The sequence below is a fragment of the Lepidochelys kempii genome, chromosome 2 (genome assembly GCF_965140265.1).
Source record: "Lepidochelys kempii isolate rLepKem1 chromosome 2, rLepKem1.hap2, whole genome shotgun sequence".
Classification (NCBI taxonomy): domain Eukaryota; kingdom Metazoa; phylum Chordata; order Testudines; family Cheloniidae; genus Lepidochelys; species Lepidochelys kempii.
Window position 1 is genome coordinate 261200123 of NC_133257.1, and position 25986 is coordinate 261226108.

The window sequence follows — 25986 nt, forward strand, 5'->3', positions numbered from 1 at the left end:
CACCAGGGCATTTAATCCCTCTATCGGGAAGCTCCACTCAATAGCCCTTTGTTGATTCTCCAAACCCGGAGCGTGACCTGCTGGGGCGTCTGTGTTGCAGGTCCCACTGCTGAGCCAGAACCACAAGTCCTAGGAGTTTCTGCAGCACCTTGGCTCATCAGCTCAAACTGTAGCAGCTCCTGGTTTTTGCTCTGCTGGGGTCCCCCCAATTTCACCCCCAGTGTGTCAGCCAAGAGGGCACCCCCCACATGGGCCCATGCCAGACCGGACCAACCCACTGTGGGCAAGCCTAGAAATCCAGCTCTGAGGCCCAGTCTCTCGCTCAGCTCACAGAATCATAGGGTTAGAAGGCTTTCAGAGGGGCAGCCCTATTAATCTGTATCAGCAAAACAACCAGGAGCCCTTGTGGCACCTTAGAGACTAACACATTTATTTGGGCATAAGCTTTCGTGGGCCGGAACCCACTTCATCAGACTGCCGGGGTCATCTAGTCTAACACCCCGCCAAGATGCACACCCGACCTCCCTGCCTCAGTTTACCCAGCTATAAAATGGGCCGACACGCCCCCTCTAGGCAGCGGGAGAGGGGAGGTTTAATGAGCTCGCTCCCCGACGCGCTGGGATTAGCGTTAGGTGGAGGCCGAAGCGGGGCTCGTTTCTTGGAGCTCTGCAGGGGGGAAGGCGCAAACAGGCAGCGCCCCTGTCCCTGTCCACACGGCCGGGTCCGCAAATGCCCAGGGACGCGCCCAGCTCAGCATCAAGCCGGGACCGAATCGTCTGAACATCCCCTGGCCCGGTTCCGCTGCCCCGGATCCATCGCTCCAGCCCCGCTGCGCCCCCTCGCCTCCCCCTGCCGCGCTGCCTGCGGTCGGCCCGCGCCCCGCCGGATCCCCGCAGCCACCCCCCGGGGCACCTGCCTGCTCCCATTGGCCGGCGCGGGGAGCCCCCCAGCGCCCGTCCGCCCCAGCCGGAGGGCGGAGCCGCAGGGCTGGCCCCAGCCCGGCTGCGGCGTGAGCCTCCTCCTCCTCCGGCCCGGGATTCGCTGCGCGGAGCGCGGGGGGAGGCTCCCAGTGGCACCGGGGCAGCGCGGAGGAGCGGGGATGGCTCGGGCTTGGCAGCGCTGAGCCGCGCCAGGTGCGTTCCGCCCCCGGGATCCCGGGGAAGGAAACACCCAACTTCAGCCCGGGCCGGGATCCGTCTCCCGGGGGACCTGGCCTGAACGCCCCGCGGCAGGCGTGGGGGCGCACCGGTCCTGGGGGGCATCTTTTCCCCTCCACCCCAGCCGGCATGGAGCCGCCAGCCGCCTGCCTTTGGCTCTCGGTCTTCAGCTGCCTCCTCGCCTGGGTAAGTGCACGGCCCCGGAGCGCCTCCGTGGTGCTCCGCTCCGCTCGCCCGGTGCCTTCCCGGTGTGCCCGGGCGCAGCTGAGCGCTCGTCTTCCTGCTCCGAGCCGGATCATTCATTCCGGGATTTTGCGGGGAGAAACTTTCGCCGACTTCCGAATGTTGTGCCTGGACGTGCGAAGGGGCAGGTTCGTCCCGTCTTTCTGCCCGATCAGTCTCGGGACGCGCAGGCACGGGGCTTGTCCTGCGGAACCTGCAGGGAAAGGGGCTCTGAGGGTCACCTTAGTTTAGTTGGGTTTTTTTGGCGGGGGGCTGCCCGAGGAGGCTGTTTCCTCTTCTGCAGCATTTGCTTCTTGGAAAGTGCCTTGACCTGGAAAAGAGCTCAGGGAGGGGGAAATCGGCTAGAGAGCTGCGAATAATGGGATGAAACTCGGAGGACTCTGAATGTTGGGGCAGATCGGTTTGGTTGTGGAATACACTTGGGTGCAAGCTGCAGCTTTCAGGTCATTTGACTCTCAACGGGGCAAAGCACTCGGGTATGTACCGGGTGGGTACGCCAGTGCCTGGAACTGGGTGCCCCTGATAGCCTAGTGGGGCTTGTCTGTCTGTCTGATGTCCACCATCCCCGTTTCAGGATCAAGCCTCTAGGCTTGCCCGGCTCCCTCCGCCCCCGCAGGACAATGCAGAAGCCACCCGGGAAGTTACTTCTCCAAGTGTTTGATTATTTGTGTTATTTCACTGTCAGTAGGAAACCGGGTCTTATTGGAATATTTAACCGGGGGGCTGCTCCTTAAAGCTTCTCTCCTTGCACCGTATTCAATGAAGCTAATTGCTGTATTTTACTGAGGAGGATTGAGAGGCAGCTGAGGCTGCATTTGCCCCCTTAATTCAAACCCTGGCTTGCATTCATTCCCTCTCATAACCAATAAACCCGCAACATTCCTTCAGCGGCACCCTGTTGTGGTGGTGAGGTTGCTCGGGGTGACTGGGGTTAGCCCTTGTTTGCTGGACGGGAGTCGGTTTCATTTGCTCGCTGTCCCTTCAGTTCCATGACCGAGTTTTCCCCTAGAAGCCAGTCTGATCTCCCATGGACAAAGTCAACCCAATTCAATGGAGACAGGTTTCAGAGGGGTAGCCGTGTTAGTCTGTGTCAGCAAAAAAGAGGAGTCCTTGTGGCACCTTAGAGACTAACAAATTTATTTGGGCATAAGCTTTCGTGGGCTAGAACCCACATTATGCCCAATTCAATGGAATTTCACAGCATGGGCAGAGCCACCCAACCCTGGCTTTTGCTTCTTTCCTCTGTCATATGGCTCTCCCATGTCCCCTCTCCTCCAAGCCTGTGAAATGAGACAGTGAAACAAGTTCTGTTTTTGGTCAGCTTGGAATATCCAGCATCTTCCGTTCCAAAGCCCAGGTGGGTTAGATTTTCAGAATAAATTAAAGTCGGTGCTTTCCTTTTGGAGAAGGACATAAACAGCTGGTGTCCTGCACTTGAGCTGGGGAGCAAACGATGAGGGGAAACGGGGAATTCATGTAAGCACAGGGATCCGAGCCAGATCCTGCTCCCACTGAAATCTATGGCAAAATTCTCATTGACTTCAATCCCAGAGGCGTGAGGAAATCATCTGGGGCCCGGTCTTGGAAACACATAGGCACAGTAGCAACTTCACTCCTGTGAGCAGTCAAAGAGGCTGCCGGGGGTGCTGGAACAATTTGTATAGTGGGGGGTGCTGAGAGCCATTGAACCAAACTGTAAACTCTGGATATCATGGAAGCCACTTCAAGCCAGGGGGAGCAGCAGCACCCCCCGCACCCTTAGCTCCTATGGAGGCTACCCCAGTTACTTGTGCAAGCGTTTGCAGGATTGGGCCCTTAGACTGTAAACCCTGTGGGTGGAGACAGGGTCTTTATCTGTGTTTCCTACAAGCACTAACCTCCTGGTGCTCTGTGATTAATAAGAACAAACCATAAACTAGCGGCTCTTCTGGGTCAACCTTGACTTCCTTTTAACTGTCTGTTTCCTTGTTTTGCTACATCACTGTTTATTTTCTCATTGTAGTGCAATGATCATTGATTTTTTCCCCTATGTTACTTTCATGATATTTACCAGACTTTGCTAGACCTCAGCTTCTATTGATGGGGCAGACAGAATAGTGCCCGAGATCAGCTTTTCCAAACGCCTTCGCTAACATATGAATGCTGAGCCTATTGCTGTAGAAGGGGTGATCTCAGTGTTTGAATGCTAAGGAGAACTCCAGAGATCCAAAGAGTTGCAATGCATTTCAGAACCAAAGCTGAAACAGCGATAATTTTGCCATGGGATCTGGGATTGCTTAGTGCAGTTTTCCTTTTAATTTCACTGTGATGATTAATTGGTCTGTCCTTGAAAAGTTTTAAATAGCAGTCCTGCTCTGGTCAGTATGAAACAAAAAGTTCAGTGTCATAAAACTATTGTAGCCAGGTGTTTTAACTGCTCTTGTAAACTTTCCCCTTGCTGCTACATAACTCAGACACTCAGACAGGAAAACCAGGATATATAACTTCAAACTGTTGATTGACTGTCTGCTATCCTGCCTCTTGCAGCAGCCAGTGCCGAAGGCTTCAGAGAAAAGCAATAGATATCTTTTCATTTACCTTTGATTTAAAACCAGGGTAATGTCACTGACTTCAACTTTCCAGTGGTGTAACTAAAATAAGAATCTGGTCAACTGAGCCATGAACATGACTAGTGGAAAGTATTTTGGCATGTACGCGTCGAATGAGATTTCAGTCATTCAAATCGCTCTGCAAATTCCACTTTCTTCCAGATTCAAAGATCAGTCTGGGCTGGCCAAATTGGCCAGTGTAGTATAAACTGTGTTGGGCCTGTTTCACCTACAGAAATGTAGTTAAACCAGAGTAAAATTGATGTAAGTGAATGCCAAATCAGGCTCTATGTTTTTCCAGTGCTCAAATTGCAAATTAAGTGACCCAGGATGATTCCATACATCTGTAACCCGCACCCATTTAGACTTGTGTGAAAACCACTGGCCAACTTCTGACTCTTTCATTCCACTACTCATTGGTAGGGGGGTTGATGAAAATGTATATAAAGAAACCGACTCTTTCAAAGAAGATCCATTGTATTCACTGTCCTTAGAAACCTTTATTGTAATTCCAGCATCTTTCTGAAGGTTGCTATTACCATCTGCCGCACACACGTTGCAACTCCTCATGATAACAGAACCCTTTATAAAACTTAAAATCCTTGATTTTTGCTGGCCGTGCTACAAAGCTGCTCTAAGAGGTATTATATGTATGTAAACATTGATCATACACAGTGTGTGGTTGAAGTTTTTCAAAGATAATTGAACACCCAGTTCAATTAACTAGGTTCCTTTGACTATTTCAGCCTATAGGTACATGCACTGAATTCTGTTTACATCATATATATGCTTTTTAGAACATTATGGTTAGAGGTTAACAGAGCTAGAGAAAATTAAATGCAAAATGGAGTGGTAGGGGTCGTACTTGGAATGAACATTAGCAGAATGTTACTCTAGTCCACAGGCACTTCAGCCCTGGTTTTCAAAAGATGATCATCAACCACCAGGGATCGCGAGTCCTATTTTTTGGTCAGCAGCATGAAAAATACTGAGAGCCAAATAGGGGGAGAGGGTGGGTGGGGTGGTCGGAGCATACTGGGAGGGGAATGGGTCCATGCGAGGGTCTTTCTCCCATGAAGTGGTCTGCGGAATGGAGAAAGAGAGAGGACTGCTGAATTGCAATATATTACTGTGCCAGATACCACTGGCATCTGGAGTCAGATGGGACCATGGACAGAGAATCTTGCCTGATACTCTGGCAGGCAGGTTGTGTGTGTGTTTCCGCCTCAGTTTCTTTGTACAATCATTTTTAAAACATTATGAGCCAAACTAGTGTAACTTCAACTCCGTTGCACCGGAGATGAATCTAATCCGACAGGAATTTTTTTGCCTTGAGTTACGGTGACCAGATGTCCCCTTTTTAAAGGGACAGTCCCATTTTTTGGGACTTTTTCTTCTCTAGGCGCCTATTACCCCCCACCCCGTGTCCTGTTTTTTCCACAGTTGCTACCTGGTAACCCTCCCTTGAGTACTAACTATGCAAATCAAATGATTAACAAAAACGAACAGATTTAACAGGCCTTCCTCTCTCTCTTAAACCAGTTCACACTGGTATAACTCTATTGACTTCTGTCTAGGTATAAAGTCCTTATCACTGCAGTATCTGAGCCCCAGTCTACACAGGGGGGGGTGTCGACCTAAGATACGTGAATAGCGTAGCTGAAGTCAGCATATCTTAGGTGAGGACGGCGGCGAGTCGACCGCTGCCGCTCCCCCGTTGACTCCGCTTCCTCCTCTCGTGAGCTGGAGTTCCGGAGTCGAGGGGGAGTGCGTTCAGCGATAGATTTATCACATCTAGACAAGACGCGATAAATCGATCCCCGATAGATCCATCACTACCTGGCGGATTGGCAGGTAGTGAAGACCTGCCTGAGTGTCTCACAGGCATTAATGGATTTAAAGTAGAAAGGTATTATCCTCATTTGACAGATTGGGAACTGAGGCCTGGGGTAAACTATGACCCAGGTCCTCAAAAGTATTTAGGCACCTAACTCCCATGGGAATTAACATGAATTAGGTGCCTAAATACCTTTGGTCATGCCACTTTAAGGTCCAGATCCTCAGTGCCATATAGGAACTCCGTGTTGGAGTCAGAAATGGACCCCAAGGTTTCCTGAGGCCCAGTCTAGTATGCCTCCTCTAGGTCATCTTTCCTACCCTCCTGTGAAGTTACTTCTGATTTTCACCATTGTAAGTGAGAGGAAAATGAGACCCAATAAGTGAACAGAATGGGTAGAAAAGGGCTCTGGTGATGGACCATGGAGACTTTACCCCTGGGCTACTGGTTCAGATCAGCCCATACAATTAGTGACCAAACTTCAGAGCTAGCTAAGATCACATTAGTGGCATATGTGATCTTCCAGCTACATCCGAGAAGATGTTCTTGCACCCAGGCCTCATACATGATCTATATAGACCTGTACATATAAGAAACACTATGAGTGGTCTGTATTCTCAATACTTAGCCTGTAAACTTTGCAGAACAGGATCTGAATTTCTTTCATTTCTGTCCATTACAATGGAACAGTGGGCAAATGTCCACAGAGGGAGAAAATATCACATTGCAATTGGTACTTGGCCCTCTTCTTGACATTCTTAGAAGGAGCGGCCAAGTACAGAATGGGCCAGTGAGAACCTCTTCGTCTTGGGTTTCTCTAGGTCGCAGCTGCAGTAATGAAAAGCCACTTCCAACCTTTAGTGCTGTATATGTTCTGAACCTCAGATTGGAGAATCTTTAACTCATTGTGCGACGAGTGTCAGAGGCAAGCCCACTTTCCAAACGCAACGGGTCCAATGCCACTGTCATGCCAGCTTCACGCTATTGTAATTCTGTTGACTTGAATGGAATCACTCCTGACCAGCATTGGTGTCAGGGAAATCCGAATCCAGGGCCCAGTCATTTTGCTTTAAAAAGGGAAATGTGGTAAATGTAGCCTTAAAAGTGTGGAAGCGAAATGTGTAGCCCAACTCATTCTGAGGCTGGGTGGCCCTATTCACTATCTGTCTGACTCATGATGAGAAGGTTTTTCATGCAGAGGAAAGTGCTTTGTGACTACAGAAATCTCTCTTCTGGTTAGCAGAACTGAAACTACTTGGCAACAAATCCTCTGGTGCATGCCATGATCACCAGGAAAAGGGTGATTGCAAAGAGGGAGAGGGGGGAGGAAAGTTCTGACCATTGTACCATCATCCCAGTGCTTGTACATCTGCCCTACATCAGTTTAGGGGAGTTCTTTCACTGTTAGGTGAACATTTTTCCTCGTAATATTTCCCTGATCTTGCATTCTCCATGCACTCAAACTCAGAGGGCCTGATCTTCAAAAGTACTGACTGCCCATAATGTCAGTCAAAGTAAATGGGAGCTGTGAGTACTCTGAAAATGAGGCCTTGGTTGACTTCATTGGAAGCAGGATCTGATCCAAGGTATTGAACTAGGACCTAGGAAGACAAATGATAGTGATGATTACATTAGCCCTCATCCAATATTAAAGTGGTTATTTGCACAGCAGAGAAGTATGGCAGGTGTGGACCTCTGTTTATAGGTTAAGCAATCTTCTGTTCCTCACCCCTCTTTGCCTGCAACGTGCTGCTGGTTCACTTGGTTTTATGCTTGACTGCCACAGATCCCTGGATGGTTTCCTTCGCCTCAGTTTTCCCTTCTGTGTAATCAGGATAATACTTCTCTCGCACACAGGGAGGACTAATTCATTAGTGTTCACAGAGTGCTTTGGTGGGAGGTGGGAGTTTGAGGTGTGGAGTGGTGTTGGGGAGAGGGATAGCTCAGTGGTTTGAGCATTGGCCTGCTAAACCCAGAGTTGTGAGTTCAATCCTTGAGGGGGCCATTTAGGGATCTGGGGCAAAAACTGGGGACTGGTCCAGCTTTGAGCAGGGGGTTGTACTAGATACCTCTGGAGGTCCCTTCCAACCCTGATATTCTATGAACTGCTAATTGATTGATTGCTTTGCCAAATGCTTCCTTAATCCCTGGGCAGTCCCTTTATTCACTTAACTAGATAAAATTGGATTGGATCAGGATTGTGTTTTAAATGTTCTAAAAGCATCTAGAATGGTAGATATAAATAAGTGCTAAGTTTTATTCTAATAAGGACGTTAATAATAATAAAGGCATTAGAGTTCCCGTTACTGAAACTAGAACATGATTCAAGCGCTCTACAGCCTCCTATCTGTGTCGCAAATTACTTTTAAACTGCTTAGTCCTGTAACTAAAACTGTACAGTGGAAGAGGAGCCACAATCACGATAACAATTACATTACAATAAATGCCAGCCTGATCTGATGTAAATGGCCCATCAGAACATTTATTAAACTGCGGGAAGCAATCTTGGTTTGAGATGTGGCTACGCATACAGGAATTCTGTGAAGGTCTAGTACTGCATGCAGCTGATATTCACTCCTCCCTGTCCTATTTTGCCTTTCAGTCACGTTGGTGTAAATCAGGAGCCATTCCCTCGAAATCAGTGAAGTGACAGTGGTGAAAAGTTAATGTCGTGAAATTAGGTCCTGTAATTTTCAGGCTGTTGGTTTTATGAAGTGCTTTCAGGGACGCAGTTAATGTGCAAGGAACTGTCTATGTGTCTGTGGGTGTAGGGCTGGTTTAAACTGGAATACTAGGGCAGTGCAGGGATAGCATTTTATACCTACTGTATCTCCAGGACCCAGACGTATTTTGGCCCGTATGCGCTATATGTATTTTAAAAACCCACACGTATTTTATGCTAGAAAAAAACACCATACCCAATCAACTCAACATGGTTATTGTAAACATTACTAAACTGTGTCATAAGTCACATTGCATGCATTTTCTTATGCCCAGGGAGTTACCTATCCTTCCATGTTCACCACATCTGTCCCGGGCAGACAGAGCTTTTTATTTGGATTCGCATTCAGGTAGCCGAATGAAATCTGATTCGTGTGGGATTTTTTTTTCTTCTAATAGATTTCACAGATGGAATGAAAGATCGACATGGAGACCCTAATTCTACTTTGATAGCAAATTGCTGTGAACTTCAGGATAGGAACAGGATCAGAGAAGAAAGTGTCATCGGGGTAGAGTGGGGTGAAACGTTTCAGATGAAAGTTTTATTTGCTGAACAATGCAGATCAGGTTGACCGAAACATGTCATGAATTTGTGTCAATTTCACCAGATTGGTTTTGGTAAAAAAAAAAAAAAAAAAGACCTAAAGGCAGCTAAAAGAAATCTAAACATTTTGTTTCATTACTTTTGAAACAAAACATTTTGATTTTTTTATTACAAACAAATTAACTTCAAGTTTATTTTAAACTCAAAGTTTTTAAAAATTCAAAAATGAAATGTTTTGGGATTTGACCTGAGACAATTTTCTTTTTTTTTTTTTTTTTCAATTGTTTCATTGGCTGCCAAGTTCACATTTCAGGATCAACCCAAGACAATTTTTGTGTGTGTGCTGCAAACAAACAGCAAACTGAGTCATTCACATAGCTCTCATGCGCACGCATTTTGATCTTATGCCAGTCTTAACTGGCGTAACTCCATTAACTCTAACAGAGTGACTCTTAATTTACTTCCATGTAAGTGAGAACAGAATCAGACCTATAGACTCCCCTCTTCCTTTCTGGAACTGAATATATCAGGCCAGTACTTCAGCTGGTGGAAATTGGCATAGTCCCATTAGCTGCAACACCGATTTACATTGGCTCAAGCTCTCATGCCTTATTCGCAAAGTTTCTTTGTTCAATTTTATGAGCCTGATTCTCTTCTTCTAGTTTTACAGTGGTATAATTCCAGGGACTCTGCGGGAATTATTACTCCTGATAGTCACGTGTAATTCGCTATAAAATCAGACCCTAAACATAGGAATCATCACACATTTAAAAATGTTACCTGGAAAGCATACATCTAGAACACACTGGAGATAAAAATATCAAGAATTTTGTGTCTCATCTGTAAAACCTGAATGTGCAGAATATCCCTTTAAAATATATTTCTTTGGGTCGCAAACATTATTCTGTATTTAAGAGATGTTTTTAATGCATAGTCTATATCATAACCAACAATTACAGATTTGCTGTTATTCTATTGTTACTGTGTCCATAATAAATGTCCTCATCTGTCTAATGTAAGCAATCTAAGAAATTCCATACAACTAACTACATTAGAAGAGCATTAAGGTTACAAAGCACTGAAAAGTGAGGAAATGTCAAAAAATTAAGGCAGCCCATGCAACCTTAAATCTACCTCTTTATTACGTGCATTACAACAGACTTTAATGACATGCTCACATAATGTTTTGTTTTGGCTGGGCCCCTGATTTATTCAGTGCATAGAGTCAAAAGTGGACTTTGTTTCCACTATTTCTTGAAAACAGCCAGACCATTTTGGCTCAAAGTTTATGTACAAATAAATCCATTCCCGGGCCAAGAAAAAACGTGCCAAGTTTGAACCCAAAGGATAAAAATCTGTTGAAGATCTGTTGAGCATCTGAAAATGACCATTTAGAAGAAAAAATCTTGTGTGACGTTGACTCTAGACATCCTTACACGTTTAGCTTGGAATAGGATATAGATCAGGTGCACCATCATTTATCATAAGCCTGCACCATCCTCGGTACACCTGTGACTAAATTCAGCCCCTGGCCTAAATGCAACTTCCATTGAATTCACTGGGAGTTGCACCTGCTTGTATGAAGGACTGAGTCTGGTCCCCACAGAGAGCATCCTTATACTTGCTTTGCATACCCAGGCCTCAACCTCAGCTGTGGCCATATCTACGGAGTACAACTGAGATGTTGGAGAGGGGGTGTGTGAAAGCTATTTCTCAGAGGGCTGCACTGAACTACTTGGGTCTAGGTATGGCTCCTAGGGAGGATCTGCCAGCTAGGGATTGCTGGAGCAGTGTTGTCCAGCCAGGCTCCCTTCCCTTCAATAATCCCGATGCCCTCATGCTGAGGATTGCAGGGGTAGTGTTGGAGCTAGGTCTGTTAGTCTCCTCTGATGGGAGAATCCCCAGCTCGGGAGCTCCACCCCTTTGTGGTACACAGCAGAACAGGGCTCGACTGAATCCACACTGAGCTAACAGAGGCCAGTGGTTTATTCATCGTGGCTACAGCATTGGACTGGGACTCTGGAGACATGGGTTCTATTCCTGGTCATGCTGCTGGGTGATGTTGGGCAAATCACTGCCCCTCTGTGCCTCAGTTTCCCCATGTGTAAAATGGCAGTAATGATCTCCTTTGGGAAGCGCTTTGAGATCCACTGCTGAAAAGACCTAGGCATTATTATTGAACACCAAATCAGTGCTAGTTACTCTTCTATGCTGCTTACACCATTTTCTGTCTCGCTCGCACCCAATATGCAACCACTATTTAGGTTGTCCTTGATTTTAGCCTTTGCGGCCTAAGCATTATAGGACCATAGGATGTCCGCACAGCAGACGTATGGTCTTTTTCCACCTGGAAAAATCAGCAGCACAAAAAAGTCTCTGTTGAAGCCATTCCTGGTTTCACCGGAGTTTGGACGGAGGTCAGAAATCACGTGAAGAATTACTGCCATGCCGAGGAGTCTCCAGCTATGCTGCCTGCATTTTTCAGGCATGATATTAAACAGTTCTGCAGTGCTGTGTGTGGCCTAGCTATGCCATGCATCTAATTCCATTGCTGAAATGATCCCCTCAACTGTATTTTGCTGTCAGTTCTCTGGGATCCTCTTGTTTCCAGATGCAATGCCTGGGATGGCAGATTCCCGTAGCTTGCAAAATTTCTCCCTACAAGGCTTTTCCCTTTCAGCATCTCTACTCCACGGATAGGGCAAGCACTGTGCGTCTGCTTGCCGAGGAATTCTTTCCATATGACCCCTCACTCATGAGTCCTGTCAGGGAAATGAGCGTTTGTGCCCTTCTTTTAGCAACAAATATATTCTAGCTTGTCTCCAGCCTCACTCTGTACAGCGTCATTCTTAGTGTGCATTGATCTTGGGAGCAATACTTGGGATACTTTTTGCAGGGACAGTGGGCCAACTCTTACGGGATGTGAATCAGCGGAGCTCCAATAAAGTCCATCGTCTACAGACATACGCCAGCTGAGGATCTGGTCCATGGTGTTCACTTATTATTATTTTGAGCCCTAACTCCCTTACCGGAACATACAAGCTTGGTCAGTGTTGTGGATGGGAAATCCCCAGGGGACATCCAGATGCAGAAGGCAGTGATGTTGGCACTTCAGCAGGTCGCTCTCTTTCCTTTGAGTCTCAAATGACCCCTGCCCCCCGAATACTGCTAGGGGAACACTATACTGCCAGAGGCATCATCTTCTGGATGACACAGAGCTGACTTTTTTTTAAATCCTGCAGCCTCACGACAAGGATAAGACAAACCCAAGGACTTATTGCTGCACGATCTTCCAGAAGCACAAAATTCTCTTGTGGGAAAATAGTTAAATGACAGACTCATGGATTATAATGTTCAAAAGGAAATAAGCCTCAGGCAATTCACAGGGACTTATTAACTCTGGAACGCCAACATATGCAGAATGGAAAACAACCGAAAATGGGGACAGAAAAGAGAGAGGGGTGGGGCTTGTAATGACTCCAAGGAGAGATTCTTTGTGGGATTTCAGATCCTACCAGCCAATGAACACAGCAGGCAACTGGCGTTGCAGTGAATTAGATACTGTTGATAAGATCTGTGCACGTATCCGCAAGGTGCCAGGTTGGTATTTAGTGTCTCCGTTTGTTATGACTGTGGAATGAAATCTTCCTCCAGAAGGGCAAAGCTGTAACTCATCTGAGAGTATCTAACGGGAACCCTGTCAGCTCTAGCTACACGGGACCAGGTCCTGAGCTGAAAAGGGATGCACAAATAGCTTTGCAACACCTTCTGTGCTCCCCTGATTCTCAGGCCATCCTGGTGCTGGATTGGTGCCCCACAGGAATCTTTCCATAGCCAGATCTGCCGCCTTAAGGACAGCTTAGCTTTGGAGAAGCAGCACTAGTGTATGGGGAAAGTGAGGCTGCAGCCACCTGATTGAATGGGTTTGTGTCCCGGCCACCTTCTCGTATAACAAGGCAGCAGTAAAGTCTTGCCTTTTATCCGTCTACCCCAGAGGCGCTGGCAGGATTTGTTATGGACAAACAAAAAGGCAACTGTGTGTTTGACTCCAGTTCCCTTCCACTCCCTCTGTTTGATGACAAATCAATGACACATTTCACTGTAGCTGCCTGGATTGGGTGTTACACCCCTGGCATCTTGGAGTTCCTGTGTTTTGTAATTATTTCCTCTCTGCCAATATACCACTCAGGCTTCCTCAGCTATCGGCTGTGAACACAAACCCAAAATATATAACACAGCCATTGGATGCAGCCCAGCCAGCGGGAGGATGATGCAACTAAAAATAAATGCCCACATGCCCTGCAAAGCAGCCAACAGCCAGAAATCCGGCATCTACTTGGCGTGGGGCTTTAATTAACAGAGAGAGGTCAAACCCTACGCTCAGCCGCTGTAGGGGGCACAGGACCGGGACTCAGGAGCCGTGGGTTCAATTCCTGGCTCTGCAACACAAACTCTGACGTTGGGCATGTCCCTTCATCTGTCTGCGCTGCAGTTCCCCAGCTGTAAGAGAGGGATAACGAGGCTGCCTTTCTCCTGCTCTTTGGTTAGACGGCAAGGTCTTTGGGGCAGGGACTGTATGTAGAGCACCTAGCACAATGGGGCCCCAATCTGCACTGGGATGTCTAGGGGACGTCTAGCCCATGGCAGCAAGCCTCCCAGCCTGGGTCAACAGACTCGGGCTCACACTGTTGTGCTAAAAATAGCTATGTAGACATTGGAGTTTGGGGTGGGGCACCTGGCATTGGCCACTGTCGGAAGACCGGATACAGGGCTAGATGGACCTTTGGTCTGACCCAGTATGGCCGTTCTCATGTTAAATGGACTAACACTGGGCTAAGTGAGAGATCTGAAGAAGTAGTTGTCAGTGGGGGAACCATCCTTAAATGGGGGAGTCTGGTGGTGGCCCACAGGGATCAGTACAGGGCCTGACACTATTCAACTCTTTCCTCAAGGATCTGCAAGTGTAATATAAGAGCTTGGGCTCTGAAGCCTAGGGAGAGGGGTGAGTGCTGTCTCCAGAGCTATTTTTTTAAGGCACTAGTTCGAGGCCAAGCCTGTTGACCCAGGCTGGGAGGGTCGCTGCTTCAGGCAATGTACACATACGCCTAGAGGGTCCTGTAATGAGCATGGCCACTCCGCACAGCAAGAGGGCACCCAGATCAAGTATAACTTTAACACCACTCCCTTGGTTATTACCGTCCACATGTCAAGAGCATTTAGCTGCCATGTTAACTACGGTCTTGCCAGTGATGATGCCCAGTTTGTCATTTACTGTTTCTGCAGAGCTCAGTGTCCTCCAAAGGGAGAGCTTCCTAGACCAAAACTGCCCTCCCCTAAGGGTGGTATTCAGCCCTGTGCATCTAGACACCGCCTTAGTCCTCAAAATAAGACTGAGCAGGGACTCATCAGCAGAGCTGATCGGGAATTTTTCAACAAAATAGTTTTTCATTAGAAAATGCTGATTCACTGAAGCAGAAACCAACAGGATGTGGGAATGGACCAGCTTTGACAAAGCTTTTGTTGGCAATGTTTTCTCAGGTCCGGGATGGAATTTCTGATCAAAGCAAGAGAGAGCATGCACAGCACATCCCAGAATGCTGCCCAGCCTGGTAACGCAACGAAGATACAAGAGACCGAAGTTGAAGTTCAGTTCCCTCTTCTACCCTGAGTCACAGTGGTGACTTGAACTTGGGTTCAACCCCACATTTTGGGGTTCATGCCAGAACCAGATGACTATCGACTATTCAGGGCTGTTGAGTTTGGTTTTTCATAACCAAAACCTTCTGAAGATTGTTTTATTTTATTTGTATTTTTTTGGTTTGGTTTGGTGTTAATGGAAGAAGGAAATTTTTTTGAAATCTCAAAGTTTCACATCCTGCACAAACCATTTACTCCCCAGCTCACCAAACTAGTGCCTGGCCATTGGTGTGGCGCTCCGTCCAGGGATGAGCTTCACTCAAATACTCCAGCTCCAGAGTTACCACTCTTGCTGGGAATTGGCAGAACAGGAAGGGGGATGCTGAAGGAAACAAGGTTAGAGATCCAGGCTGAGGTCAAGTGATATAGGGCTTTAAGTTCCAGCTCCTTCACCTCAATGCAGTGGAAAGCCCATGGAGGTATTACAAGAGGAGAGGTGGGTTGACAAGAGAGTTGGTTGGGAATTTTCCATCAAAACGTTTCTTCAACAGACAAAACGTGGTTTTTGCAAAATGGACATTTTCAATGGTGAAAATGCTGATCTTTCTGATTTATTTTTTTTCCCTGTCAGGAGATGTGAAACATTTTGGACCCTGCCATCATTAATCTCTGCATCAGCCTGAGCTGCTGTGGTACCTCATGGAGGTTGTAGTTCAAGTGGCTCATGTCCCCATTCTCTCATCTGGGCTGGGCTCCACAGGTGGACTACATCTTCCATGATGTCTGGGGGCTCACCCACATGTTTCAGTATTTCCAAATGGACATTTTTTTTTCAGAGCTTTTCATTTTGCGGCAAATTTCAATATTTTGACTTTTCATCCTGATTCAGGATGCAAACAAACGTGAAAGCATCTGATATTCACTTGGGATGGAAATTCTGTTTTTCGATCAACATAAATTGACAAGTTCAATATAGCGGGATGGGAGGTGATGTTAGTGGCAGCCTTTCCGTCAGTCACCATTTACTTTGAAGGCCTGTGTCTCCTTATCACAATCATTCCATCGGTGTCCTGTCCACTTGAACTCGGGTCACCAAATGCACAGTGCATTGCTGCTGATGTTCTGCTGGTTAAATCGAGATGGATTGTTTGCTTCATTCACGGTTTGCTTGTTTCAGCTGGTCAGCTGATGACAGGGAGTCATCTCTTTCCATGTCTGTTTGATAGACTGTAATTTCTCCAGGGCAGGAACTCTCTTCAGATCTATTGTGCTGTGCCAGGAAATAAATAAATATGACTGACAAATATGATCTAAAATCTCAGCCATTACTCAATGGGTTTTCAGGTTTTAACACATAGCATTGTTTCATTTCCAGTAGGGGTGAGGTTTGTTTAGGACCCATTCATTAATGAGACACTGAAGACAGAAGAGCAAGTCCATGATTGAACCAATGTCCTTTTCCACCTCTTCTGTACTGAAGTGCCATAGATCGATAGGATTCATGGGGCCTTTGTAATGTATCTCCAGGCCTTTTAGAGACCAGGACCATTTTGTCATAATTAACATTCTTTTGCCTGTGCAGACATGAATCAGTCAAGCAGCTTGGTCTATTTCAAATCAACAAGTGCTCATGGATAAGATACTGCACTCTGTAGCATGGCTAATGCACATTGTTTCCTTGCAGCTAATAGAATAAATGTGCTCCTGCAGTTTTCCAAACTCTGTCTTCCCCTGGCTGCTTGAAGTCTAATTCCTTTAAGTGCGAGTGTTTCTTGTTGTCCAACTCCATTGCTTTTGTTGTTAGGCATGAATCATAGAATCAAAGAAAAGTAGGGCTGGAAGAGATCTCAAGAGGTCACCGAGTCTATCTATCTGCTCCTGTAGGTGTCTGTTTTGGGCTTCAGTGACTGTAGAAAGCTCCCTGTTTGGAGAAGGGCAGTGTTCCATTTCTCTAGTTTCTTATATGGCCCCCCAGTGCTGCAGTATCTGAGGATCTCTCTTGAGTAAAAGCAGAAACAATCATAGAAATGTAAGGCTTGAAGGGACCTTGAGAGGTCATCTATCCATCCCCTTGTGCTGAGGCAGAACCAAGTACACCTAGTCAAAGATACATCTCTCTCTGGAGATATATATATCTCACATACACACGGGTATGAGGATGAAGGTGCTATTGTGGGGAAAGAGGAGGCAAAGAGATTTGTTTTGTATTTAATTCTGAATGCAGGCAGAGTCATTCTTATTAGACCTGAGCAAACAACCAGTTTTTCCTTTTGGTGGCTGAATTGAAGATTTGTGTGGAGGGGGATTGTTTTGGTTTGACACACAGCAGGAATTTTTCAGCAAACCTAAACCATCAAAACATTTAATTTTGGGTTGAATGAAACGTTTCACTTTGGTTTTGAGAGGTTTTTTTTAATCTGTTTTTTTTTTTAAGTACTAAAATTGGAGTGAAATTTTAAAAAGAAAAATCTAAACGTTTTGATGACAAAATGTCAACATGAAACATTTCAACTCTCTGAATGTTTTGGGGGCTTTTCTTCAACCGAAACATTTTGGCAAATTTAAAATAAATTTACAAAATGTTTTGATCAACCCGAATCTGCATTTTTTTTTTTTTTTGGTCAAGAAATTCCCATCCAAAAAACTTCACCCCGCTCTAATTCTTAGCTCAGCTGTCATAATCTGGAACCTGCTCCTATGGGTGTTCCATCTCCAGTGGACAGAGCTCTTCCTCTGTTGGTTGGCAGTTCCAGTGGATCGTAGCTGTGAAGGGTGGTCATGGTCATAGAAGGAGAAGCGATCTCGGGTAGCTAGGTCCAAGGACATACAGAGCTTTGAATATCAAGAGAATGACCTTGGCTTTGGACTGTCTTCAATGAGTTATCAGTGCAGAGAGAGGATGTTGGGAACGTCACCCCAAATCACCAATGCTACTGAGCAGAAGGGCTCTGTGTCTTGTAATCCTTGCATTTCTGGAAAGAAAATATGAATCTTATTGATTTCCTCCATACTCTTCCAACTTCTTCAAGTTGTTCCAAAACAACCGCAGTCCAATTAAAAAGAGCTTTCCTCTAGAGAAACAGGCATTTCCTGTCTTTCCCTCAAACAAATCTGCAGAGGCAGAAAAGTCCTCTGCTTCCGAGCTTGACAAAGAGGTGGTGTTTGTTGGGATACGTAAGGGTTAAGCAGAAAACTGGGAGACTGCTGGTGAACAGAGATGGTTATAAGGAGTAGAGGAACAGGCGAGCACTGCTTCTGCACTTGATAGATAAAGTGCAGACACCTCTCTGTGCTTGATAGATTTAGGGCTACCCTAAATCTCCATTCCCTTCTCCTTGTTAAGGGTTTGATAAGGTTGCAGCTACCTGAGGAATGTGGGCATCTAAAGAATACCTTCTGGGGTAAAGTAGTGTTATCTTCCCCCCACTTCCTTTCCCAGCTACACAGGCAAGTTGGGGGTCATGGCCCCTTCCTCCCTTCTCTGCAAACTGCTGATCCAGGGAGTTCATGACTGAAATTATAGCAAAGAAATGTATCTTCAAAGTAAAAATAATCTGTGGAATATGCTAAAGCTGTAAATAGTGATCGGGGCAGGGATAATTATATTCAGTATAGAGCTATTAATATTCATTGTATGGGCATTCTTATTACTCCGTAAGGGTTTTGGGGGTGTTTGTAGTAAATGTAGGAATTTACATACTAACTTCAATAAAGAATGTGCTGTAACTAATTCAGTGCTTACTTGACAATTGGATCGAGGGGAACAAGTATCGCAATAAAGAAGCCTGTACTCAAATCCACCTCTGGGTCAACCTGCTCTTTTTCTTCTAACAGTGTTATTGTGAAATCAGTTCTTTAGTGTGTAACCCTTCTGCCAGTCAGAGTAGGCAGCAACAAAGACTGGGTTCTGTACCTAGGGGTTCCTTTTCAACAAAACAACACACAACCGGCTCGAGCCCCCACCCAGTGACCTGGGACAATTACACACCACGCCCTGGGCACCTCTAAGAGGCAATAATTCCCCTGCGCAAGCACAGAGTCTGAGTGTACCAAAAACTTTTACTAAAAGTAGGGAAGTTACTCAGCATTAATTTGGGAAAACACCACAACTAGATTCATAAACATAAACCATGAGCAAAAGACCCACTCCCAAGTAAGTGGGCAGTGTCCTTTTCCCTCAGGTTCTTAAGTCCAGCAACCCAAAAGTCCCTTTAACGTGCCCGTCCCTTCTCTGCACCCCACTCACAGTTGCTGTCCTTGGCCAGTGCAGCCCCAGAGCTCAGAGGTTCATCCGCAGAGTTCACCTCCCACTCTGGGTGAAAGGGGGCAGGTAAGGAGGCACCTTACTGGAACCACTGCTCGGGCACTCGTTTGTCGCCCTGCCAGCCAATCGGCGCACCTCTCTGCCAGCCTCCCTGCTGGCCACTTGCCGTGCCTTCCCCACAGCCACCGTGCTGGTCGTGCCTCTCCACCAACCGCCCAGCTGGCCACTCACCAAGATGTCTTCAGGGCCCACCACTTAACACAGCTTTCAGCTCTCAGTGATTCAGCTGTTAGTGGGGGACCTTCACTGCTAGTGGACACTGGGCAGTCTCTTGAATAGAGACATTGTATCAAAATAGGTCTAATACTTAGACCTAGGTATCATAGAATCATAGAATATCAGGGTTGGAAGGGACCTCAAGAGGTCATCTAATCCAACCCCCTGCTCAAAGCAGGACCAATCCCCAACTAAATCATCCCAGCCAGGGCTTTGTCAAGCCTGAGCTTAAAAACCTCTAAGGGTGGAGATTCCACCATCTCCCTAGGTAACCCATTCCAGTGCTTCACCACCCTCCTAGTGAAAAAGTTTTTCCTAATATCCAACCTAAACCTCCCCCACTGCAACTTGAGACCATTACTCCTTATTCTGTCATCTGCTACCACTGAGAACAATCTAGATCCATCCTCTTTGAAACCCCCCTTCAGGTAGTTGAAGGCTGCTATCAAATCCTCCGTCACTCTTCTCTTCTGCAGACTAAACAATCCCAGTTCCCTCAGCCTCTCCTCATAAGTCATGTTTTCCAGTCCTCTAACTGTTTTTGTTGCCCTCCACTGGATGCTTTCCAATTTTTCCACATCCTTCTTGTAGTGTGGGGCCAAAACTGGACACAGTACTCCAGATGAGGCCTCACCAATGTATCAGTGATTTCAGCTCTGCAGCACATAACAAGACTCACAACTGAGTCTAAATTAGCTCTTTTATTATACCATGGAGAGAGAGAGAAGGTCAAATGGTGTCTAAGACACTTAAACAGGACCTGCACCACCAGGTAGGTAGGTGCGTGCGTGTGTGTGTGTTTGTCAACTCACTGGACTTTGGAACCCATGTCCCCTGCCTAGCAAGTGCCATGCAGTTGAGGGTGATTCCCTCTATCAGGGTATGCCAGGTACACTTCTGCTGCCATCAGTTCACACAACAAGGGTAACAACGCTTTAGTTGCCTAGATAGCACACATGCATCCGGAAAGGTGTGACAATAAAGCTGTTGGCTGGCTCTGCCCTTTCAGAAACAACCTTTCAAAACATAGCCAGCGTTTGCCCAAAGTTGGTAACGTAGCAAAGAGATTTGGAAGGTGCGTTGGCGCGCCAAACAGATGTATCTGCTGCATAGTGCTGTGAACTAGCTGGTGTGTATAAGTTCAGTAGTTCTGATTACATCCAGAGAACAATGTATCATAGGCCTTACACTGCTGAGACCCAAGGGAGACTCTCCTTTAGCTCAGTAGTGGGGGGCTGTGCTTTAGGAGCAGGAGGAGTTTGGCTCTATCCCCACATATGTTGGGAAGTTCTAAGTGGCCACAGAGTACAGCACAAATGGCAAACCCTGAGTGATTTGTTCTGAAATCCAAGCTCTGTGTTCAGCAGGTGGCGGTGTACAACTTCCTCTTTCTCTAAGCAACCTTCCTCATTTTCAATTATGTAAGTACATTGTGCTTTCTCAAACTGTACTGTGCCCTCCCGGAGGACGCTTAGCTGCAATTTTGTGTGCCCTCATCCCTCTCTTAATGGGGTTGGGAAGGACATTTTAAAAACCATTTTGATCTAAGGTGGGAGATTAAAGAACATGGCTCCTAAATAGACAATATAGTGACATTAAACAGAATTGTAATTGCTGGGGGGCGGGGAGAACTACATTATTAGAGATTAACCAAGTGCTTTGTGCATACCCCCCCCCAGTGCATTACAGAATTAGCCCTTGATTTTCAGGGTTACAGAGCACCAACGTCTCCCATTGACTTCAGCTGGAACTGTGGAGTACTGGATGCCTCTTCAAATCAGGTCTTGACAGTCTATATAGATCCTAGGCAGCCATTCTGCAGAAAAGGACCTAGGGGTTACAGTGAATGAGAAGCTGGATATGAGTCAACAGTGTGCCCATGTTGCCAAGAAGGCTAACAGCATTTTGGACTGTATAAGTAGGAGCATTGCCAGGAGATTGAGGGACGTGATCATTCCCCTCTATTCGACATTGGTGAGGCCTCATCTGGAGTACTGTGTCCAATTTTGGGCCCCACACTACAAGAAGGATGTGGAAAAATTGGAAAGAATCCAGCGGAGGGCAACAAAAATGATTAAGGGTCTGGAACACATGACTTACGAGGAGAGGCTGAGGGAACTGGGATTGTTTAGTCTGCAGAAGAGAAGAATGAGGGGTGATTTGATAGCTGCTTTCAACTACCTGAAAGGGAGTTCCAAAGAGGATGGATCTAGACTGTTCTCAGTGGTAGCAGATGACAGAACAAGGAGTAATGCTTTCAAGTTGCAGTGGGGGAGGTTTAGGTTGGATATTAGGAAAATCTTTCTCACGAGGAGGGTGGTGAAGCACTGAAATGTAAGTTACCTAGGGAGGTGGTGGAATCTCCTTCCTTAGAGGTTTTTAAGGTCAGGCTTGACAAAGCCCTGGCTGGGATGATTTAGCTGGGGATTGGCCCTGCTTTGAGCAGGGGGGTTGGACTAGATGACCTCCTGAGGTCCTTTCCAACCCTGAAATTCTATGATTCTACTACTTACCCAGAGGTGCTGGAACAATTTTCATAGTGCGGGTTCTGAAAGCCATTGAACCAAACTGTAAATTCTCTCTATAATGGAAACCACTTCAAACCACGGGGTGTGGCAGCATGCCCAGCATCCCTAGTTCTAGCACTTATAGAGCCACCAAGACAGTAGTATCTGGCCACCATACAATGGCATGAGCAACACCACTCTGCAGGTTCAGGACAGGAGGCGAAGTAGTAGGTTGGTATGTTATGTGGAATCAGTTGGTAGTGGAAGGTGCTAAAGTTAGTGGTTTAAGTCCCCATCACTAAAACTGGCACCAGCTAATCTCATATGATGGAGAGGCCTGTATGTGTTACCAAGCCAAAATAACCCTATCATCACTAGATGGGGCCATGCCAGATCTGGGCTCAGTGACTTTCTTGGAGCAATGTGTGGAAATGTATATGGCTGTTCCCCTTCCTAGACCCGTTTTGTTTATCGGAAGAAGATATTGGTCTGCAGGGCCGTGAATCCAGCATCTTGCACCAGCACCAAACGTGCTAAAGCAGAGAATGGGAAAATGTAGCCAATGGGCACAGCATCAGAGCTTTATTTAAAGCAGGCAGGAATGGCACTGAATATTTCCCTGGTCCCGGCTAAAGTCCCATAAGGTTGCCAATGACTGCCAGGGCTCAAGACCTCAGTTTTAACATCTCACAAACTCATTTCTTTTTCTAGTGAGAGCTAACACTAAAAATGGATGGGGGAAGCACCAAGTAGGTGCTTGGTCATATATTAGTTCAGCCTTTCAGATTTAACTCCTCATTGTACTTGGAAATAACTGCCCTGAAATTACCACCATCAGCTGCTGTTTTAAATAAGCTTAGATCCATCGATATTAAAGGAACTATGCCACACCATCTGAATGAATCTGGCCCTTTGTGTGAGTTTGGTGCTCAGGAAAGATGTCATGGCAGCAACCCTGGGAGGTTGAAGCTTCATGCACAAGTACAGCAAAGGCAACAGGAAACGCCACCTGACCGGTTTGCCTAACCTCTGACCTGGAGGGGCCACTTTTGGGGATGAGAGGGTAGTGCAGTCTATCCAGTCAGCCCTTGACCTCTGCCCACCCTGGCAACAAAGGTAGTTAGTATGGTGGTGGTTTGGATTATGGTACGTGTGAGAGTGAAGTTCACTGGTCCATTGGGAATGGAACTCTCTTGATTTGTTTCTTAGAGATCAACGCAAAGGTTTGACGAGAGAGGGCAGGAGTGAGACCTGGTTCCAAACAAGATTTTTTTCAATAGGAACCTAGAAGGTCACGTCTGCTTTGTCCAGTTTGTGCATGGGGCCAGAGGAGCTGCTGATGAGTGTTCTACGAAGGGTTAAGGCATATTTTAGTGGGGATGGGCTGGCATGCAGTCTGGCTCAGGAATTAGGAGCGGGATGCCAGAGCTTAGACAGTTCCCTTGTAATCCATTAGTGTTGTTATTCCTATATTTGAGGTATGATTTTAATTAAAAAAACATTTAGCTGGATTTAAATCTTACGCCACAGAAGAAGCAAATCTTTCTGTCGATATAAGAAATATGACAATCCTGTCATTCCAAAGGTTCTTAGTCCGTTGGCGTTTGATCCCCGCAGTCAGGGGCCATAGCGTCTCTGCTCTCCTTCGTGAGTTGCATTTTTGACATTGTATCACAGGTTCAGCCAAGTCTCCCTTGTTGGCCAATAAGAAGCAAGGACCCTGACCTTCCGTGGCTTTGCGTAGACCAATGATACTTAGACTGAGGTTCGCAAGTTGCAAGTGGCTCTTTAATGGGTCTCCTGCAGCTCTTTGCAGCCCATGATATAAAACACTGTGTGATTTAATTATTAACCAGTCTAAGTTGTTAAGCAATCAGAATATTTTTGCTATGTTATTAACCAATTGTAGTGGATAAAATAATAATACTTGGCCAGTCATTTTGCTTTGAGAATTATAGAACACTATGATAGGAAATATTTTTATATATATTGTAGTTGATAAAAGAATAATACTTGGTCAGTCAATATATATATTAAATATAATATATTTCCTATCATACTATTACTGTAGTAAATCAAACAATGAATTCACACCACTGTGGTTCTTTTGGGCAATGCCGATTGCTAATTTGTATCCTGAACCACTGAGGTTTGCGTATCACTGGCATAGACCATCTAGTTCACTATGGCCAGACTTGATGGGTTCCTAACTATCAGAATGTCAAACGTGAAGCACCTGTAAAACAGCAGTGGTGTAGATAGGTTCTCCAGGCCAACTTCATTCCCACATTTTCTCATTTATTGAGTCCAATCTCAACATGGTCCTTGAGCCATATCAGTAGGCCTTTTCGTTTGGACTAGTTCAGTATCTCTGTCTGGTTCTCCTATGCTAGTTTGTAACATTCATTCTTGAAAATAACTTGACCTACTTTTCACAGTTGGTTCCCAAGCAAGCAAAAATTATAGGCCCTGTTCTCACAAAGTTCTTGTGTCAACATGGTCTGATTGAGAGCAAATTCATGGGAGTTCCATGCCCAGCAGCTGCAGGACCAGACTCATGGTATATGTGGATGACCGCTAATGTTGACATAGTAAGCTTGATATTATTATTATTAATAATTTATTAATTATTATAGTAAGCTTGATATTCTTTTCAGTCCCTTAAACCACTCCTCCCACCCTTCACCACAATCTTCACAATCTGTCAGTTTTTGCATGTGTCTCGATTGTTCATTCTGAGAATTAGGACCCGAAAAAAGAGGGAGAATAATTGTGTAAGCAGAAAAGTCAGCTCTCAGTTAAGCCACTTCCTCTTCCTTTCAGAAATGCTGCTATCTTGATGAACCCCTAGGAGATGTGTGCAAGAGAAGCACATCTTAACTCTGAGTTTCCTATGAGCATCCAGCAGCCCAAGTTTAAAGACCAAGCTCTTCACTATTCATTGTTCTAGCCTTATTCATCTTTATTGTTAACTCTGAATTGCCCCATGCATGGGGCTGTAGGTGGGATGATGTTTACAGGAAACAAATCCTCTGACCGGGAAGTAGAGCTCAAGGAACTTGACAGTAGGAAATGGACTGTGGTCACCACCATCCATCATCTGTAACCATGTTGGTGGGCACCAGATAAATGGTTACAATTATAATTAATAAATGCCTAAAATAATTAATATTACTACAGAGACTCTACTCTTCTGCCATCTAAATTGTTTCAGCCCCATACAATCGTAGGATATAGAGATGAAAAAAACCTTTTAAGTCATGCTGGGGGACATATTTTATTGGCTAACAGCTTATTGGCTGAGAAATGCAATTTTGGTCGACCCAAAACTATTCTCAAATTTGAAATTAATTTTCCAAATAGTTTTAGTGGGGAAAAAAATGGTGTCTGAGGACGTAGAGTGTGTCTACACCGCAACGAAAAATCTGCGGCTGGCCTGTGCCAGCTGACTTGGTCTCACGGGGCTCAGGCTGTGGGCCTGTTTCATTGCCAAGTAGGCTTCCGGGCTTGGGCTGGAGCCTGAACTCTGGGACTCTCCCACCTTGTTGGGCCCTAAAAACCGGGATTAATCTGGAGCCCAGAAGTTTACAGTGCCTGGGCCAGCCGCAGGTGTCTATCTGCAGTGTAGACAAACCCTTAGATGAAGGGCAGTGGCAGCCTCCCTTATAATCTGTTCAGCTTAGAAAAGAGCCGATTAAGGGCGGGGGGGAGGGGTGGGTATGATAGAGAGATATGAAATCATGAATGATGTGGAAAAAGTGAATAGAGATGTACTGTTTACCCTTTCCCATGATACAAAAACCAGGGGTCACCTGATGAAATTAATAAGCAACAGATTTAATACAAACAAGAGGATGTACTTTTCCACACAATGTGCAGCTAACCTGTGGAACTCATTGCCATGGGATATTGTGATGGCCAAAAGTATAAATGGATTCTAAAAAGAACTGGATGAGTTCATGGAGGATAGGTCCATCAATGGCCATTAGCCAAGCTGGTCAGAGAACACAACTCCATGCTCAGTGCAACCCTAAACCTCTGACTACCAGAAGTAAAAGGCAGGGATGGATCACTCCATAAATGTCCTGTTCTGTACACTCCCCCTAAAGCTCTGATACAGGCCATTATCAGAGAGCTAATACTGGGCATAATGGTCTGAGCCAGTGTGACAGCTCTTATGTTCTACCCTTTAGCCCTGGGATTAGGGCATTT

At 45.9% G+C, this 25986-nt stretch overlaps 1 protein-coding gene across 3 annotated transcripts in view; it reads left to right on the plus strand.

Annotated features, from left to right (window-relative positions):
* The first annotated feature begins 1054 nt into the window (after positions 1-1054).
* The window catches only part of LOC140907855 (vasoactive intestinal polypeptide receptor-like), a 177035-nt gene continuing 152103 nt past the window's right edge, over positions 1055-25986 (plus strand). The window contains exon 1 of one of the 3 annotated variants that reach the window (XM_073334767.1): positions 1055-1343. In XM_073334767.1, the coding sequence (XP_073190868.1) occupies positions 1287-1343 (57 nt within the window). In that variant the 5' untranslated portion in view covers positions 1055-1286. Of the gene's footprint in view, positions 1344-1460; positions 1529-25986 lie in introns of those variants that run through there. The other 2 variants (XM_073334769.1, XM_073334768.1) reach the window with 2 other exon arrangements.